The 20,700-nt window shown below is 38.3% G+C and overlaps 1 protein-coding gene across 5 annotated transcripts in view; it reads left to right on the top strand.

Annotated features, from left to right (window-relative positions):
* The window catches only part of BEGAIN (brain enriched guanylate kinase associated), a 165,828-nt gene that overhangs the window by 106,833 nt on the left and 38,295 nt on the right, over positions 1-20,700 (top strand). For all 5 annotated transcript variants that reach the window (XM_074821600.1, XM_074821597.1, XM_074821599.1 and 2 more), the window contains one exon: positions 657-723. In XM_074821600.1, coding sequence (XP_074677701.1) covers positions 657-723 — 67 coding nt within the window. The remainder of the gene's footprint in view (positions 1-656; positions 724-20,700) is intronic.

The following is a 20,700-nucleotide window of genomic DNA, read 5'->3' as shown; positions in this document are numbered from 1 at the left end:
ACAGACTGAAACTTTTCTTTGGTGTATCGCTCTGGAATAAGCAGGGAAGCCTCATTTTGTGACTCCATTCAATCCCTCAGTGCTGATAAAAATAAATACCCATCTTTTCCAGGCTAAGCTAAATGCATTTCCTGAAGAAAGAGGATGAGTTTAGCTCTTGAGAATAGGCAATTCCTTGAATTCTGTCAAAAGAAGGAATATTCTCTTCTAAGTCATGTGGTGATGGCCACATGTCGCTTTTGCTACAGTCACTAGGTTTCTGTTGCAATTTTCCTTAAGAGATCTCCATAAATCTTTTTCTGTACTGTCTAAGCATACAGCTCAAGCTGTATTCCTGAGCCTGACATAAAACTACAATCTCTCCGCATAAGTTCCCATGCTGCGATGCATGTCTGCACAAAAGTGCAGAATGGCAAACATATTTTCACTTCTTGGTCAAATTTGCTGCTAAATATAGTAAGCAAACATGACAAAGAAGTTTGCTTAGGAAGTAGGTGGTAATTAAATTTCAAAGTCAACCACTGACTGGCAACAGGAGTGATAAGAAAATAAATTTCAAGTAGTGAAAGCCAAGGTTTTGTACTGATGTGAAAATTGCAGGTAAAAACAACACAAAACCCAATGCATTCAATTACTTTATATCATCTTTGTTTTAGGATACAAAACAATTACCTAGCCTTACAAAGAATTAATCAGGATCTGGAGGATAAACTTTTCAGAATGGTAAGTTATCATAAGTGAGTGCTTTTTTTTAATATTAAATGTGATTTTATGGTTCTTAAGTCATAGCACAAACTTTTATGTAGCTGTTGCAAAAAAACCTTCATGCTCCAAATGTAGTGTGCTTAAAAAAGATATATGACTTTATCAGCATCATGATATAGAGCTCAAGCTGTGTACAATGGCATGTCTCCATCAATTTAAATGAACACTGCATTGGCTGATGATCTGGCTGCATAAATTGTACCTTTAGAATAATTCTGGTTAATTTAGTTAATAAATTCATGGGTTTTAAATATTTATGTTCTCATTAAGTAACAAATTTAAATAAGGTAATCCAAGGTTTTCTCATACTTCTTAATACTTTCACTCAGCTTTTATTAAGTGATTTAATAGAGTTTGGATGGTCTGACTTTTATATGCTGTCATAACTATCAATCTCAGTGTATTAATTTCCAATCTACATGTGTCTGCAACCGCAACATCAATGTCACTGTCACAGGCCAATTAATAACTGAGCGAGGAAATCACTGCACCATTTATGAGCTCCACATCTAGGACTACTATTGCAAGACACAGCACCACTCATTCAAAAGAGTTTGAAGATGTTAAATGGCAACACTTTTAGAGCCCTGGCTCATTGCTAATGTTGCTGAGACATCATACTCAGGAGAAAATTTACAGAGAAATGTGAGGGTAATGTTTAAAAAGGAAAGAATAAGAGTTTTGAACTTCCAAAACTCGTCAGATCATGAGCACAGCCTGACCTGCTTCCTTGTGTCCTGGCTCAGTAGGATCAGTTGTTCCCTGCTCCCCTTTTGCCCAGCCCCATGCCTAGCATGGCCTTAGCAAGCACAGTGCCCGCACATAAACACACAATTTATAGGTCCAGACAGAGTCCTGATGTACAGCTATAAGGATGCTTGGATAAACCCGTGTCTCATAGGTAACATTTGCATGTGTGGACAGCTTGGAATAAGGGGAACAGATTACTGTGCTTTGAGAGTAAATAGGGACTATGGCAACATAATGGTGAGACAGCAGCCTTTACTAAAAATGGGAAACAAATTATTGAAAGTGTCAGCATTCTTATCTCAGGAGTCTGTTTAAATAGCTGACAATGAATAGAGTACTGATGCTTTTGTAACTGGCTAACAAGAGGGCAAAGTTACAGCTGGCCTATAGCTGATGTTTGTTCATAACTGTATGTATAAAGACTGTACAAGCATAAATAACATTTGATCTCATGTTATTTTTTTTCTCCACTCTTCCTTTGTTATATTCTTTTTCCTTTTACCCAAATCACTTTGGGATTTTGTCTTCATCTGTGGCCTAATATTTATTACATATGTGCTACAAAAGATAAATAAAGTAGAGGCATTCTGACTGGCAAATGAAATCAAAAGATTAGAAACACAGAAAGAAAGACTCCAGAAAATCCACGCTTTTTTATCAGGTATTTCAGATCAAAGCAAAGAATTTTTAAACTGCTCTTTCAGCATCCACTTAAAACCCTGTGAAATTATTTCAGAGCACATCACAGAAAAAAGGAAGACTTGTTCCATGGAGCACTGTACCTTTCTTTATCCCACTAATATGACAGTCATTGAAGGTAGCTTTAGAGGCTTGAAGATCAACCAGGCTCTGTACACCACTTAACTCCATCCAGACTGCTTTGCCTTCTGCCTTGAAACTGAAGACAGAAAACAAAACCAAACAAATGTCAAATGGAAACTCTATTAAAAGCAAAAGGATGAGGAAAATAGTACCATATTTGATTTAGATCAGCCAAACCATTTGATTTTCTAGGCACTCCAAAAACCCTCAGTTAAAAAAAAAAATACAAAAAACTCAATTAAAAGAAAGTTCGATTAAATAACAGCTGGTCTGGTTAATCAACAGCTTATGGTGGACTGGGCTCTTGGATACCTTTCTCTCCTTTTCCTGCTTAGGAGGAACAGCTGTGTTTATTTTTTTATCTAATTTAATCAGTTTGTCATTCCAAAATAAAAAGCCTTTGATTTCTCTACCTTTATACAAAGCCAAATATATAAACCATGTGTTTACTTTCTCCCTCTCTCCCCTACATTATCCCTCTATACACACACATATATGTATGTATACTCACACACACATATACAATGAGTATACATATGTATGTATACTAACACACACACACACACACACACCCCCCAAGTAGGGAAAAGAAGACCCCCCCAGGGCAGTGGTCGCTCCCTCTCCCTGCATGCAGGTGACCTGGGATGCTCCCAGGAGACCACTTTCTCCCTGCCCTTACAGGTGACCCACAACTCCACTGTCCCAGTGACTGGCCTCAGCTCATCACAACTAATCTAGGACTCCACCTTGGCCTCCCTCTCCTAACATTTTTGGGTATCCTGATTGTTAAAACCTTTCAGGCCTGCTACTGGTATAAGGGATGTAAAAAATAATCATTAATTCATCAGCAGTCACAGAAAAGAAGCTGAAGTAGCAGTTATTTTTCTTCTAGGCTCTGCTTCCTTTTGAGTGCTAATCTATAAAATATTTAAAAATATTTGAAAGCACACTTCAGATTACAGCAAATGGTATCCAATTGAAACTTCTGTCACATCAGAACGCAAAATAAAAATATAAAATATAAACCACAGTGTCTCTGTTGGCTAAGAGCTAAAAAATGCAGTCGTGAAATCAGGGGAAAGTTTGCTGTATTAAACTGGGCAAGACTAAACACATGGTACAGTAGAGGCAATGTAGCACAGAACTAAAATTCTGCTGTCACTACTCACAAAACTCCTGTTCTTACTGCAGTCAAGGTCTTTAACTGGAGAAGATTTGTTTGGTCTTGTAAGCACTGGTTAAGCAGGGGGATATACAGAATATCTTCTTAAATAATTAAGGTTTATAACTCTTTTTTTTTCCATTAAGATGTGGGAAAAGACTAAGCAGAGTCCTCAAATTTTGCACTGTGATTCCACCACAGGACTGTTCAATTAAAGAACTTCGCTCTCCCTTACACTTGTCTAGGATTCCCAAGGATGTTCTGCTATGGTCTTGTTGCTCACAAACAGCAATTACAAGTAGATTACTGAAGTCATCCAAACCACATGTTAAGAAATATGATCTCAGTCCAACTGTATCCCCCATACAATCCTCACTGGAATTAAGCAATATATTTTTAAAAGCTTTTGAAGTTTTAAGGCTTTCGGTTGCAGTTAGTTCTGTAATTTTACCTTTAAAGCCATAAGCCAGATTTCTAATTGGTATCTACATTTGAGAACTGATACCTAATAATAGGTGCTTAATAAAACTGTTAATGAAAATTGCACCCATTTTTCCTCCCCCATCTGCTTTTTGAATGTTCTTGAAAACTTGATCACAGAAATCCAGATGCAAAGAGCTCATGAGACCTTATTCTTCAGAAACACCCTAAAATATGTCTTTTGTAACTAGAAAGTAATAGTTTGACAGAGAGACCGCTTGATGGTTTAAGTTCACTTCTCATGCACAGCCCTTCAGAAAGAGAGCAGAACCTCTGCTCGGGCTAAAATGCATGCTATCTGCATCTAATACAAAAATACATAGGCAGCATTATGGGTGGATATGGAAGGTCACAACCCTGTGGTAATGAACAGAGCCCACTGATGACCAGAGGAACCAGCAGATAAATCAATGCACTCACTTTGTAAACCCTTACTCCCACATACCCCTTGGTCTGCCAACCCATCTCCCTCAAGCATGCTGTCAAACTGAAAACTTTCAGTGTCATACCCAGTCCTGTTGGATTTGGCTGCTGCTTTTAAGGAAGGAAATTGTGTTCTTTTCCCTCAGTGCCAGTTCAGGACCTTTCAGGAGCACAGGCAATACTGAATGCAGTCAGACATCAGGGATGTGTCTGGACTCTGATGCTCTGCAGTGTGGGAGATGGTGGGCACTGGCTCCACCAGCCCTGCCAGGCTCCCCAGCGCAGCCCAAGCCATGGGACTTTGGTTCCCACCTCCGCAAAGCCAGCATCATCCCTCTGCACACAGTGCATTATACATTTTATCATCTGTCAAGGTGAAAACCGCTACATCACACATTAATGCCTGTTTTCATTTACATTAATGCAGGCTGGGGGGTGTGATTCAGCCATAAAGTTGGAAGAAATTTTTATATAATCCAGCAGTAAAGAGGCATTTGTGTTAAGGATGATCAGGTCTGAAACACTGCATTATCTGAGCACTACACAGATTTTTACCCTGTTTCTTCCTCTGCCTGTGAGCTGGAGGAGGTCTAAGAGGTACAGCAAATACTTTATGCTCTATGTTATTAACAGTTATTTACCCAGTTCTTGAATATCTGGGGCTTTCCAGTCTGCTGGTCATAATATATACCTAAGCATCTCCAGCTGGGGAAATCCAAAGATGAATTAAATATGAGCTGGGCAATTTTAAGTGGTGCTCTGAGACTTTGTGTCAGAGGAATGTTATTTTAAAGGAAGCAGCTTGCTGGGTGTCCAGGCCAGGAAGTTAAAGAATATGGAAAGCGGTGACGAATTCGATGAACAATTTCAGTCACGCATTGAAAGCATCTAACTACCAGGGCAAGTCCAGTGCTTTGGCTTTGGAATTTAAACCAGTCCCTAGATTGCAACTGAGTCTCCCATGACAGCTACCAGTCACCCCCCAATATGGTTTAAATTATAAGTGAAAGATGCAGGTAATGGAGAAAAAGCCTATTTCTGACACAAACCTAAGGAAAGCAGAAGCCCAGCATGTTTAGGTTCCTGCATGGAACACAATGACTTTGACAGTGACTTTGGATGCAGTGATTTAAAGCACATCTTTTTCATTTTCTTTCCTTTATGAGGAATAACTTGCTTCCCCCCCTGCTACTGTATGTCCCGTGAAAACCAAATAGGAATGACCTAAATATACTTAAAAGGATTTGCATCCCAAAGACAAGAAAAGTTTAGAGTCAGCTCAACCTGACAGGCTCATTTGCTCACATTCAGTGAAGACAGCTGTGAATTCCAAGAGAAATCTATACTGGTTGGTTAGTTAAGGCAGAAGCCAGAGAAGGTCCGTGCTTTGTGGATTAAACAACTGCAAAACAACATTTATAAGGAAGGAAATAACCGTAAGTGCCACAGAAACAAGTCACTTATAAAAATAGCAGTTGAAAAAATGCATTTCTAAGAGGACTTTAGGTTTCATGTTTTTATGCTTACAGGCATTTTGTGCTAAAGATCTCCATCTCTCACTAACTCTTTTCACTCTCATTTTCCGTTAAAAAATATTGCCAAATAGGCGATAAGATCAGCCTTTTAAACCTACACACATTAACACCTGTAGCAACTACACAGTCTCAGACTGAGTAGATCCATTATTTCTGCAGTCAAATAAATTAATACTCCTGGGTAAGTTGGGAACATGACTCCACCTCGCATGAGCACACAAGCTTTCAGACATCCTCAGTCCTTTCTCTCTCTCTCTGAATAGAGATTCATTTCCCATTGTTACCCTATTGTTCTATGGCTAGCAGGGTGATCCTTCTTCCAAAGAGACTCATAAGGTAGTCCAGTCTCTTCCTAATTGCTGTAGATGAATATGACATCATGAAAGACTGTTCTGGAAACTACTTTCCATTTTTTCCAAAGCCATGGGACTATTATTCTGCTCTGTCTCTCCCTCTTAGTAGGATGTCTTCCACAAGTATAGCAGCCTAAGGAAGCTGTAAAGTGATGACGGACACTTCTCACTTCCAACATCGTCTCTGATGCGTGATGACAGAACTCTTTCCTTCTCAACATGTGTCTTATCTCTTAGCCAACAGTATCCATGTCTGATACCTGACATTTTCAATCATTTTCTTCATCCTGATCTCCCTGGTTTGGTCTCTGTCTCTCAGGATACCCCCTCAGGTTACCATCTTGACCAGCTGAGAATAGAAAAAGCTGTTGTTTTCAAAGTAGCTGAAAATAATAGAAATAATTCTGGGGTGTGGTTATCTTTGAACTGTGCCTTCCTTGTAAGTGTCTTGGTCCTTTGCAATTATCTGCCAATTCACCACAAAGAGGGAAAGCAATAAGAAGTAAGAAGAAGCCTGAAAAATTGTTCTGTAGCAGACACTTCACATCTCAAAGTCATTCATGAAAGCTGGTGTCATCTATGAATGTGGAAAACAAGGCACAGAAGAGCGAAGTTTCTTGGCCAAGGTCATCAAGAAGCAAGGAGCAAATTTCCAAATAACTTCTAGATCTTCTCTATCCAAATCCACTGCCTACAAAAAAGATTAAAATACTTCCTAGGTTCTCTTAGATCTAATTTACAATGCCAGTTACTTATCTGCTATTTACAAAATAAACAGAAAATGGCAAAGACAGGGTTTATCACAGTTGAAAAAAAAAAATAGAACAAGAAGAAAAAAGAAAAAAAGAGTATTGGTCCATTTAGTCCAGGGCCCTATAGGGGGATTCTGTCATCTGTTTCTATAATCTCTTTTATTTCTAAATAAAGAAAATTACTTTTTGGAAATAGTATAGCAGCTACAGAACTCAAAACCGTGTCATTTTGTCTGTACAAGAGCGAATTCAGAATTAATTGAGATAAGAAGACAATGACTTTTGTGGAGAGAAAATGAAAAGAGGGATGGAGAAAGACTGATTTGTATATTGTCTTATTCTAATTGCATTCCTTATGTTCACAGAACAGTACTACAGGTGTATAGGATCATCAACATCATAAGATCTTTGGTTTATATTATCACAAGTGGCCTGTACCTCCAGAGGGGTCCTCTTTGCTCACTGGAGATGTAATATGTAATCCTGTACTTTTTTCCTTTTAGTTTTTGTTTTTTTCCTTCAGAAACAAACATTTCTTCTTTCAACCTACTGTCACTAACACAGCCTCAGAAGATACTATTAGATCGACTTCAGGGAATTAGCATCAATCAGCACCATCTCTATTCCCTCCAGCTATAATATATTTAGCATTTTATTATCCAGCAGGGCTCTACCCTGGCAAGACATGCCACTGATTTCAAATGTGGGAAAAGATAGGTACATAGAAAGTCTATAAGCACATTTTGTCAACTTCGTCTAAATAGGTAGTAGAAAGAGCACAGGCTGTGAAGCTGACTAACCAGCTTAAAAAGGCTTTTAATAAACTGATAGGTAAGATATTTTTTTCAAGCATAATTGCAATGCTGGAGGAGACCAAGGAAGGTGATGGCACATAAAACCAACCCTCTGGCTTCCAACAGGTTGGTCCTGTTGTCAGTGGGGTTAGGCAATGAACTGATTATGTTCATTTATAAACAGCAAATCCTCAGTGCTCCTGGTTTCCTAAAGAACTGGTCCCAAGTCAGCAGAATAAAATAGTTATAAACTGGGAAGGAACTTTTTGCCACAGAAGACATCTAGTGCCTGGAGTAAAGTCCTGAGCACTTGAAAAATATGATCAGCCAGCTAATTCATGCTTAGAGGAGCAATCAGCATGTGCAGTGATACCCTGTTCATCCATATTTTATATCAAATAGTATATCTAAGTAGAACCCAGGCCAGGAATGACAGGACTCTTCCCCAGCCTAGGGCCAGGTTTGTTTGCATGCGTTGAATTTAGATAAAGTATCCCTGTTTATAACTTCGATTTGTTGCTAAGATTTCCATTCCAAAAGAGCTGGGTAAGAGGTGACAGGTGCCTTCACCCTGAGCTCATGTCAGACACAGGGTATCCATTGAACTGAAAACCTCAGGAATATCTCCAGATGACACTGTGACAAGAAGATCTTTAGCAGGAAGTGCAGATGTAAGCAGCTGTTATTATAATGTCCTTTTACACAGTGTATGCTGTGTAGGTTGGCCTTATTTCGAATAAGGAGCAAACCCCTGCAGCTGTCAGTGGTAGGTCGTATGTATTGACATACACTGCTCAGAAAGGCAATATTCCTGTTGACCTCAGTCAACACATGTTTACCCCCATGAAGAAACATTAAAGACCAACACTAGTACTTTTTTGTATTGGGAAGAAAAATAATCATCCTGCATATGTTTTACAAATCACTAGCAAAGAAAAGAATGCCTTTATTTCACAAGCAGCAACTTGACAGCACTTTGCTAACCAGATTTCCTTCTGTGATATGTTATTAATTGTACACCAGCATCAAATTGTTTTTTTCTTTACATTTCAAGCTTGTGACATGGGGTAGTCAAGGAAACAAATCTTTATAAGACCTTTGCTAGCACAAGGTTGAATATGATATTAAGAGCAAATCGTTCTTCAAGTGAAATGCCATAGAGCATGAGATCAAAATCCTCAGACAAACATATATATAAGATTATAATATTTGGAAATCAAGAAGAGAAATCAAAATCAGCTGCAGGCCATATTCTAATCAGAAACCAGTGTTGCTTATTAAAAAAGATAAATTCTATAATTAACTCTGATGGACAAATTAGATCAGGTCAGTAATTTAGACTTGAGGCAACTCATCATTTATCAGAGAAAAAGATGCTCTGTTTTTCATAGCTCAGTTTTGCAGAATAGATCTTTTCAAGTGTTATGGACACAAGATGCATTGGTAGCACAGTTCCTCTGATCTATCATAAAAAGAAGAAAATGCTAAGCTTGAACATCCCACTATGAATTATATTCCTGTATTTTTCTTCTATCAGAAGGTCCACAGCAATCAGAAAAGATGTTAAAAAAGTAAACCTCTGTATGCATAAACTCTATGCTTCTCCTCTTGCAACTCTTTTAGTAGAGGGGCAAGGTGAATTATAACAATTGCAGCTGACAGATAAATGTCTTTCCTGACAAATACCTTTCTTGCTTTGTCTTTCCCTTGGTATGTCTTCCTGAAATCCATCCTCAACTCTAAATGACTTTTCCCCCTCATTCAAGCCAGGTTTTTTAATCCTTTATGTCTTGGAATACCCTTGGTTCTGAACTTGCATCTTGGTAACAACTGACCAGGTATACACAAGCACATCAGAGTGTCTCAGTAAAGCTTAATGTTCTCTTCTGTGATTTCTTGGCTTTGTTTTTGGTGTCTTCTCTCTGATAACCTTGTTCACCATAAAGGCATTTGAGAGCAATTGTCTGAAGTACCTTTCTGGTCATGTGGTATGCAGATTTCACTATCTGCTGAGTAAATTTGCTGGATTTTCTTGAAACTGTTTCCTTCCTAACAATATTTTCAGTCTTGCTGCCTCTATACACTTCTTAATTATTGCAGAATATGTATGGAAAAATACAGCTCCTTATTTTGGAAAATAATGAGTACCCCAAACATTCACAATGTGACTACGGATTTTTTCAATAAGCTTAAATTAACTAAATTCATACTTTTGACTATTCTTCCCCAATGTGCCATAGAATAATCTGGTTTGAGAAGGATTAGAAAAGGCTTGATTTAATTATATGCTCTGTCTGAGCAAATACAATTCAATTAAGGAAGATGTGATTATTAAATCTAAAATACATTAACATGCATCAATCAGCTGTATGAGCTTTAAATTAATAAACAGTTCTTTTACAGTTACCCAACTACTAGACAGAGAATCAGAATTAAGACCTCTAATAAAATTAGCCCAAGTCTCTCAATGCAGTTTTTAAAGCATAGTTTGCTGAATGGATCTTTATGCATCACCTGTAGTAAGTTCAATGACACTTGTTCCAATGTTGGATGATGTTAAAGTAGTAATGGATTCTGTTTTGTCACAAAACTTAGTTTCCTCTTTGCGGGACGAACTGAAGAGAACACAGTACAATACATCGGGATGTTTTTGTCTCAAATTACCTGATACTTTAAGGTCTCTTTCAAAACTTCTATACTTTCCTGTTTAAATATCGTAGCAATTTTTCTTTCAAATTTCTAGTGTGGCTACAGAGAGATATCAAAGAATGCAGTGCATCCCTAGACAAAGGACATCAAATAAAGTAAAACTTTATTTTCTATACAAGATGCCGGGAAAGCAGATTAAAAGCTATAAGAGATGTCTAAATTATCAATTATATATTATAATATCCTTCTAATAGCGTGCAGTCATTCAATACCCAACTCAAGATGCTAATGAGAGGTGTCTCAATGAGGAATTCAGTTCTGTTAGATCTCCAAAACCAGCCTAGTAAGAAGATGTAGGGAGTGCAAAATATAGCTGTGTCAACCTGCTGCGCTAAGATTTCCCACATATAAAGCTCAAGCTATCTGACTGTATGGAGTTGACATGAGGAGGAAGCTGAGTTAGCAAAGCCCTCCCCTGGAGCCACCCCAGGAATGGCAATACTCCTCTGTTCTTGGCTGGAGTTCTGGCACTAGCCCACCCTGCAAGTGAGAGAGACCCCTTCACTGGGTACTGCCAGCAGGTTGCAGAAAGCAGAACTTTTTCTCCTCAGGCTGAATGTCTCTGCTTAATCGCTCCTTTTTTTTTTTTTTTTTTTTTTTTTTTTTTCCAGTTACATGTTTCTTCCTAGAGTGCACTGGGGAGGGAAATAGTCTGTAGGCAGGAGAGATGCCGGGAGCCCTGCACGATGCTCTGCGCCAAGGAAAGCAGCTGTCTCCCCTTCCCAGGGTGACTGGAAAATTATCTCCTTGATAGATGCCTCCCCAGTACCTGCTGTGCTCCTCTGTGAATTTTCATACTGTTATATTAATGTATCTACATCTCAGGGGTCCCAGTTACAGTGACACAGAAGCTCAGTAAACATAACATCACAGGGAGAAAATTCATTTGAACAAGGCTTATTTTACTCCATGGTGACACACGTAATTGGCTTTATCTGCTGCAATGAGATTTTGATAAACCCACACTACATGGTCTTGCTTAGCTTTCCATTGCTCAACTTCCAGGAATTTTTCTTCTGGGTAAATAGCCAGAGATGAAAAATAAAGAGTGATAATATATTCCATGAGGAACAGGCCAGAAGCCCTTTTGGAAGAGAGTGCTAAAGGAACATGGATCTGCCTGCTTCTTCTAACATTTTAACTAGATACACTCTTCCTTAAACTGATTTAATCCTAAAGGCTCAGAGATTAGAATGAGGAATTTTAATGGTAATTTCCTCACAGGGGCTAATGCCAGCTAGCTCCATTGTCTCCAAAAGTTCACACTAGACTGCTGAAAGACAGGAGCCATACATATAATTCCTCACTGAAGAGCCTTCCTACCCTACAAGGAAAACTGGATAGAAAGCAGGATGCCCAGGAAGAGAGTTGCTAACTAGGCTTGTGGCTTTAGGTGATGAATCTGGAATCCTGATCCATTTGCTATGAGGAAAAGAAACTGTTTGGTTTAGCTGTGCTCTGCTAAAGCAAATAGGAAAGTACTGTCTGTGGAATGGTGAGCTATATCAGCCAGGCAATAATCTAAATAACAAAAGGGGAGTTGGAAGAAAAAATAGTGTTCTCATTTGTCATAAAATCAAGGTGTCAGTAATAAAACCAATCCAGTCACCAAGGGGTATGAAAAGAGACTCTCTAGCTGCCTATATGTCAACACTAAGAATCTAGTAATAAACTAGAAGAATTGGAAGCAATGCATATGCATTGGTGCCCTACTATAACTGAAGTCCATGGAAAAGACTTGTATAACTAATATGGTTAAATTAGCTTTTCAGGATAGATCTAGTGGCTTGCAGAGCTTGGGAATGGCACTCTGCATTTTGCCTGGCAACTCTAAAATAGTAGTCTTGAATATTCCTTAATTATTAATAGAAGGAAGAGGCAGATCACATGCTGTTCTGTGCCTGCTACAGACCATAACACTGCAATGAGTTGTGCAATATCTCTATAAAAAGCTATTTGTAGCACACAGGAGAAAAAAATGCTGTCATCTTTACCTTTAACGACCTATACTGATGGTCACTTACAGCCACTACAGAGCTTTTTAGAAGTGATTAAAAAAAATTACAGTTACAATTTCCTGATTATGAAAATGCTTCATTAAACATGAAGGAATTCTCTCTTTGCCTTCATTATGATAAATACTCTGAACTAAAATGAGTTGTAGCATAAGGGTAAGAGATCATGAATTTATTACATTTGATAACTGTACACAGAATAAAATCCAAACCAATGATATATGCATTTAATGCAAAAAAGAGCGAATCTTGCAAAACTGATAATTATTTTGAGACAAACCAGCTGGGAGAAAAATTGTAAATGCTTATCAATCACCATTCACATTGTTTTACTAAAAACAGATCTCACATTTAGGAATAAATGAGAAGAAAGCTATAATTTAAAAACATTAAAAGAAGTAAAAATTGCTACATAAAATGGAAATTGTACAAGTAGCAAGTGGAAAGAAGAACTGATAATAGTCAATACCAATTACAAGCCCTGAAATATAGAGAACAGATAAAGGAAGCAAAAAGATACAGGAAAAGAATTTGTAAATGAGGTATAAAAACGCAGCTGAAGTTCATAGAACTAGAAGAAATTTAAACAATGACTTGGGTATTTTACCTGCTAGGCATGGTGGAGTGTGCTTTGGCTTTAGTAGTGTAATGGAGAAGTCAACGAGCTTTTTGTGTTCAGGAAAATAAGATATTTTTATATCATGAGACAACAGAATATTTTGTATTTTGACAGTAACTGAGGATGATAGGAAACACAGATAACTAAAAGTGGATGGTTTTAACTTAGCAACTCTTTATAAACACAGTTTCAGGTTTTGAAATGACCATATCAAACATGTATTCAAGGTTTTAATATGTGTTACTAAGAAATCTGAGAACCATGGAGAATTTCCAGAAGATTGTAAGAAAATTAGTATGTCATTATATAAAAAATGGAAATGTAATGAGCAGTGAACTAGAGGTCCTATTAATTTTTTTCCTAAAAGAGCTTCACTCTCGGCCACCTACTAGATTTTCAACACAGTTAATACAAGGAAGCACTAGTCGGAATTTAAGACAAAATGTGTGCTTCATGTCACCTACTTCTAGTTTATTAATTAAGTATAAAGGCTCAGCTAGTCCCTGGGCTCCTCTAGTTGAATAAGAGATAGAAACACATCTACAGCATGACTGTCATCTTAAAACAGGTGTCTAAGCACACAGGCATAAACACCCTTTGGATACACCTCTTTCACTGACTAGACAAGCAGCTTTATCCAGTGCCTTACTTTGTAGATGGTGAGATGAGGTTAAGTTATGAGAGATGAATACCAGGCTCCTGTGACTGCGATAACACTCTATCATTCAAAGCTGTGATCCTTTCCTATGTTCACCCTGGATATCTATGTTTCTTCTTTTATGTCCTAAAAGAAAAATACAGTTAAAATGATCCTTCTTAAGAAGAAAAAAGAATGAAGACTTCAAAAATTTAAGTAGAGCAGAAAAAAAGATAGTTTAATCCATTAAAAAGTTGTGCCATGAAATTTGATTTTCTTGAAAACAATGTATCGAACGGGGAAGAACAGCAAAACATCTATTAAAGACAAGTCAAGAATCATTATTTAAGTATGCAGAGCTTTCCTCAAGGGCCTGAAGCATACTTTCTTTTCTAAATATGGTTTTCATATTTACTGTGCTCTATTAAGCCAAGAGCACTGCAGAATTTGCAGATAGCTACCCAGAGCTAAGGCATTTATGATGAGAGTTTCAGATGGTTTTCTTTTTACATACATTATCTAAACATATTCATATTCCAGGCATGATTTTCTAAGTTCAATGTTGTCCTGGTTTCAGCTGGGATAGAGTTAATTTTCTTCCTAGTAGCTGGTACAGTGCTGTGTTTTGGATTTAGTATGAGAATAATGTTTGTAACACAGAGATGTTTTTAGTTGTTGCTAGGTAGTGCTGATACTAAGTCAAGGACTTTTCAGCATCTCATGGCCTGCCAGAGAGAAGGCTGGAGTGGCACAAGAAGTTGGGAGGGGACACAGCCAGGACAGCTGACCCAAACTGGCCAAATGAATATTCCATACCATATCACCATATCACCTCATGTCCAGTATATGGGGGGGAAAGCTGGTCAGGGACCACTGCTCAGGAACTGACTGGTCATTGGTCAGCAAGTGGTGAGCAACTGCATTGTGCATCACTTGTTTTGCATATTCTAATTCTATTATTATTGTTGTTGTTATTATTATTATTTTCTTACTTTTCTGTCCTATTAAACTGTCTTTATCTCAACTTGTGAGTTTTACTATTTAGATGTTCTCCCCCATCCCACTGAGTGGGGGGAGTGAGCAAATGGCTCTGTGGTGCTTAGTTGCTGCCTGGGGTTAAACCATGACAAATGTCAATAACTGTTTGGTAGCATACTGGGGTGAGAGGATATGGTCTTGTATAGATGACTGTACAAGTAGCATCCTTAAATATCATTCTATGTTTAGCAGGGTACAAAAATCCCATATTTTGCTCTTTCCTGGCTTAGCTGTTCCTGTTGTTCCAACAGTGCTTATTAAAACAAAACAGTTCCTTTACCAAGGCCCGAGGGTTATAAAAGCTTTGATTCATTATAAAGGGGAGATCAGATTTAACCTGAAGTGAACAAAGGTTTTGCACAACCAGAAGGATGTCCCTGTAGCTTAAAGCCTGTGGGGTTTTAAATCAAAATCTGATGAGCTCTGAGGGCTTAGATCATCCTCTTGTAAGGTCTCAACTGTTGGAAGAAGCCTCAGAGGAAGGTCATTTCTACAAAGATCCTCTTACAAATTTTCTGAGCCTCTACACCTGCTCTCATCTTTGCTTGGAATCCTCCTTCTGCTAAACACACTAAAGCTAGCTCAGCTTAGTAGCAGCATATTGCATTTTGAAGAGAGTTGCTGTAGCCCTATGCTGTGTGATGAGTTTGCAGTGTGTCCACACATCTTTTCCCATCCTACTCAGACTCTGTTCCCTCCTCTTGCATCAACAACAGATGCCCTGAGTAATTCTGCAGAGATTTCCGATACTGCAGGATGGGAAGTTCTTGCTCATGATGGCAAAATTTGCTAATGTAGTTAGGAGAGACCAAGATTCCTGACTCTGTCTTCTTAATGATTGACTTTCTTAGGACTTTCTATTTGTGCCATTACACTATCAAGTGAGTTTCAAGCAAGTATTCGCCTGAAGAGGAAGAGTGACAAGATCAGGTTTAATAGCATCAATGTAGGTTTCATAGTATAAATGCAATAGTTATTTTTAAGCATAACCTTGCATTCCTAGAATTCAGTAGCAAAACTCTGGAGGACAGATATAGATACCAAAGTCAACTCTTAGCTGCAACTTTTTCATGTTGAAAAAGACTCAGTAATTAGATCAATACTTCCTTTTGATAAGATCCATGATTTTCTATTCAAAACACAAAGCTCTACCCCACACCTCTCCTTCTTGGAGTATGAAATGCTTTTATTGGCATATAGCTGCTGCAGAAAATAGTAGGTTGGGGGGCTCTTGGCAGGGGGTTGTTGCTTTTTACTGGGTTGGGGTTTTTTTGACAATACAGTTTGTTTGTATAGGCTCAAAAAGTCTGTAAATCCTTATAAAGTTACACCACTTCTGGAGTAGGAAACACTTTGTTTTCACATTCCTCCTAGATTAGAAATGCGTGCTGTATATTTGTCCTCGTAACACATAGAGTTACCTGTGGAGAAGAAAGCTGAAGCTAGAGCATGAGGTGCACAAGACAAGTGGCCTCAGTAGGTGTCCAGTTACAGAACAGGACCAACTATTGCCCTGGAGAGGATAGTGTGAGTACAAAAGTAAAGAAATCATGCTTCCAGTGGACTGAGGAGAGAGTGAGATATCACTGATGTGAACAAAAGCTTTGATTCCAGACACGGGGATTGAATTGAAAAAGTCTTCAGATGATTGACATCCTTAATGGGAACAGACTGGTGGCTGAAAAATGATGGCTAGAGAGAAAAGAGGAATGGTTTCTCCATGACCACAGTCTGACAGTGGGAGGCCTGGTCTCACACAGGAAGAGTGCAATAGATTGTGAAGTGGGAAGAAGTAACAGGAATTGACAGCAGAAATAAAGAAGGAGCAAAATGGTGGTATAAACTGCTGTCTTTATAGTGAAATGGGACCCTAGAGAATAACCTGTTTTCATGGATTTTCTACTAGAACTCTTGAAATACAATCAAACACCTGCACCAAATGAAAGGTGCCAGGAGGAAGGGAAAATGCTTTTTGTTGATATCTTCTACTTTAATATGTTTAATAACTGTGTAGCTGACTTCTGCACAGCTTGGGTCTGGCAGCCAGGGTTATTTAATACCATAATAGACAAGCTAACTGACAATTTTATAGAAAACATTAACACTGCAGATATAGAGATTAACAAGTTTGGCAACTTTGATAGAGGCTGTATCAATCATTCATATTACTGTTGCACTCAAACTTTACTACCCTGAATCCCTGGGTACAGTACAAGGAATTAAAATTCAGCAGTACAAATATTTAAGCATGAGCCAAGATAAACAGAGGGAGGTCTTAAATCAAAACCTTCTCAGCAGGACATTGGTGTACCAGGAGAGAGTTTTTAAACTCAAAGTAAAAGCTCTTAACCTAAGTGACTTCATACAAGCAATTAAGGATAACCAAAGGGCAACATCAGTAGATATTAAGGCATAGCTTATTACAGCATACACTACATAGGATATACTGAATTTTATTAAATTGGGATGCCAAGAATTTTAGAGGAACACAGTTTCACAGGGAAAGAATATGAATAGTCAGTACAAGCAAGAACTGGAGATATATCTTGAACATGGCACTTAAAGGAACTTTGAAGGCAAAATTCTATACATGATCTAGCTGGGGTTTCAACAATTCTATAAAGCTAAGCATATAATAATAAATTACTGAAGTGATCAGAGTAGGAATAATTTTTTAGCACGTAACTGAGGCAGACAGAGTAGAAAGTCTAGGAACATATCTGCTAAAATATCACAAGCATCTGTCGATCCTGCCTTGTCTTCTGTGTCCACTGACAGCAGAATTCCTCTTCCTCTCTCTGCTAAGGTACCTTATATCTATCTCTAATTATATTTATTGTAGGAAGACAGATGGTCTGACTTTTCAAAAATATATATTTCCCTTATTATATCACAGTTGGGGAATCTGCTGGTGGAAGGAAGAGTTTGTATGCAAAACAGTCTGGATGAGATTCATTCCTAAAAAAAAATCTCTTCTGACAATAGTAACACAAAAGCAGATCTTACCCTTCTGAGCTAGGAAACGCACTTTGAAAGTTGCCGGAGCCCTCCCCATAAAGCTCAACATATGCTAACACTCTTCCAGTTAATCAGCAGATACTGCCATCCATTCTCATTTGACTAAAGCAGTTCCCTGGGAGATATCCCAATAAACTGGTGATCCCAATTAAACTCTTTCTAATTAATTTGCACTTCATGGGGGTTTTAGCGTTGTTTCACTTAAATCGAGTCTGAGACTTCTGCTATCCTCTGTGTGACTTCAGCAGCACTTTTCCTATAAATAGAGGTTAAAGAATGCATTTCAGAGAAGTGATATGTCTTATGGAGATGCTAGTTTTCAAAGCACTTCGTGATAATTCAAAGTGTGGGTGTTGAATGGCAAAGCGCTTAACTGGGTCTGAAGAACCACAGCCTCACTTACCAGTTCCCATGCGTGGTTTTCCTATCACCTCCATGGACTCCAGGCTTATTTCTCCCAGGTAACTTCCACCTTTCCCCATGTCCATCAAATTTCCTTCCCAGAGCTGATCTTTCCAGCTGCTGTATGCTTACAAAGAAAAATTACAACTTACTCAGTACTTTTTAACTGGACAGTGCTGTACTTAAGCCAGTGTTAAATGTGTTACATACAAAACCTTAACCCTTTTCTTAAGCATAATAGTGGTTACTCATAAGTGACTGGCTGTATGCTTGCAGCAGTCATCTAGGTTTAAGGCTGCTTCAGTCAATTGCTTTGCCATAATGAAGAATGTCCAAGATCAAAAAGGACTTTTCTTGCATTTGTCAACCCCCCAACTCTCAAATTTGTTTTTCAACTACATCTTCCGTCAAAAAAAAGCTGATGGATTTAATACATGATTTTTTATTTTTTAACAAACAAGTGTAGAAGTCAAATAATTCAAAAGAGTAAGCAGCCAGGTGTCTACAAGATTAATTTCTTCATGATAATTGAAAAAACATCTTACATTTGTACTATGAAAAAGAAGATAATTTAAACATATTTGTACAAAAGCCAAAATAAAGGGCAAGTAAATCTTCTGTTTCAGTTGTCAGGTTAACATGAACATGTAACTGGGAAAATACATTAACGCAATGAGTACAGACCCACTAACACTCTACCAAAAAGGCTTATGACTTAGGCCAGTAGTCACTATCCTCCACATCTTGTAGCAGACGCCTTCTGTATCTTTTCAAGCAAGTATTGAATGTTTCATGTATTAACCATGGCCTGAATGTAGAACCAGTATTACGACCCAGACTGGGAGTGCAGGGAAACATAAAGGTTTCATGATCCCCTCAGGTTAAATTAACGTGAAACAACACCAAACAACCCATTAAAATCATTTACTTGTGGTAGAAACAACTTAAACTTGGAAAAGGATAGTAAGCGATGTGGCCTCTTATTGATAAATCTATAAGAAAGAAAAGAAAGGAAGTAAAAGAAAAGGAAGGGAGAGAAAGAGAGTCAAAGAATCCAGATCACCACCCCAGGTTCCAGCGTTATCTCAGGTGGTGGATGCACAGCCAGCAAAATTTTCTGTTGCCTTTTAAGTTCATCTTATTGGCTGATTTGCATACTATGCAAAGAGATGTGGGTTTTTCATGAACTCATTTGCATGAGAGGCTAGTAAAAGGTGGAGCACGGGTTCTGCGTGTGCAGTGAGAGGGGATGGGGTGCATTAACCCTTTTGACCAGTTGAGTCGGTTGTTGTGATCTCTCCCTGCCACATTTACCTTTTCCCCAGTTTTTGCTTCTTGGGCAATCATCCAGCCTTTGGCTTCATCTGACGCTGGGGTTTCTTTCTTATCAATCTTTTAGCTCTTAAAGCCTTAGCAAGGCCTACATCACTTATCAAGCTCCTAAACTGAAGTATAGGCATTAACCTGAACATACGGTTTTATTCAGTTTATGTCTCCCCTCTTTGAGGCTTTCCAAATGCAAAGGAGTGAAGCTGTGCACCCTTCAATGCACTCTGTCTAGGCAGATAGTTCCTTCCTTAGACTAACCACAAAGGCCACAACTTGTCCTTGAGGCTTTCCATGTCAATGAATGCTTGAGGCACTGACTCCTTCAGTTCCTCACAACCAGCTACCAGTGAGATGCTCCTACTAGTGTTCCTCATAGCTGGATCCTGTGACATTCAGCTATACCCACAAGTACATATTTTATTCTGCTGTCATGTACGTACAGCAACCCAGACAATGCTGAGTATCTCTACCCATAGAAGCAGAATTAGTGAATTTGCAGAAAAGAAAAACAGTTAATTCAGTGAAGAACAGCAAGAACTACAACAGAAGTGTCTGAGATACACATGACTTTCAGGCATATGATGCACCATTTCCCCATAAAAAAGGAGGACAGAATGGACTTGTGGCATGATAGATTTGGAAAAGGATAGATTTGGGCAGGTTTGGAATTTGATAGACTTGGAAGGGTAGACACAGAAGTCATTGAAAAAAAAAATTATTGCATGACATACAAACAAGAAGTTAAGTTAAAACTGACTTAAAGAGAAGGTGACAGATATGTTCTACACAGGGAACAGAAGGAAGTTATATATATGTACTACTATAATAAGAAGGAAAAGGAAAATGGACATAGTAAAAATGAATCATTAAAATTGCTATTTTCATAGGGTTCGGTCATCATTCCTGGAAAGTAGTACCACTGACTTCAAAATTAGCAAGTCTTGCTGTCTAGAAAAGGTTTGAAGTTTGCTGGCTTAGGAGGGGAGCACAAACACAGGAAACAAAAGACAAGATGGAGGGCATACATTTATGGTATGGCCTGGGGAGGACATGGGACAGTAGTCAATACATCTCTCAAGTAGCCATATGTCCTTGCT

Source organism: Strix aluco, chromosome 4 (genome assembly GCF_031877795.1).
Source record: "Strix aluco isolate bStrAlu1 chromosome 4, bStrAlu1.hap1, whole genome shotgun sequence".
Lineage (NCBI taxonomy): Eukaryota > Metazoa > Chordata > Aves > Strigiformes > Strigidae > Strix > Strix aluco.
This window is presented reverse-complemented; position numbering and strand designations above follow the sequence as displayed.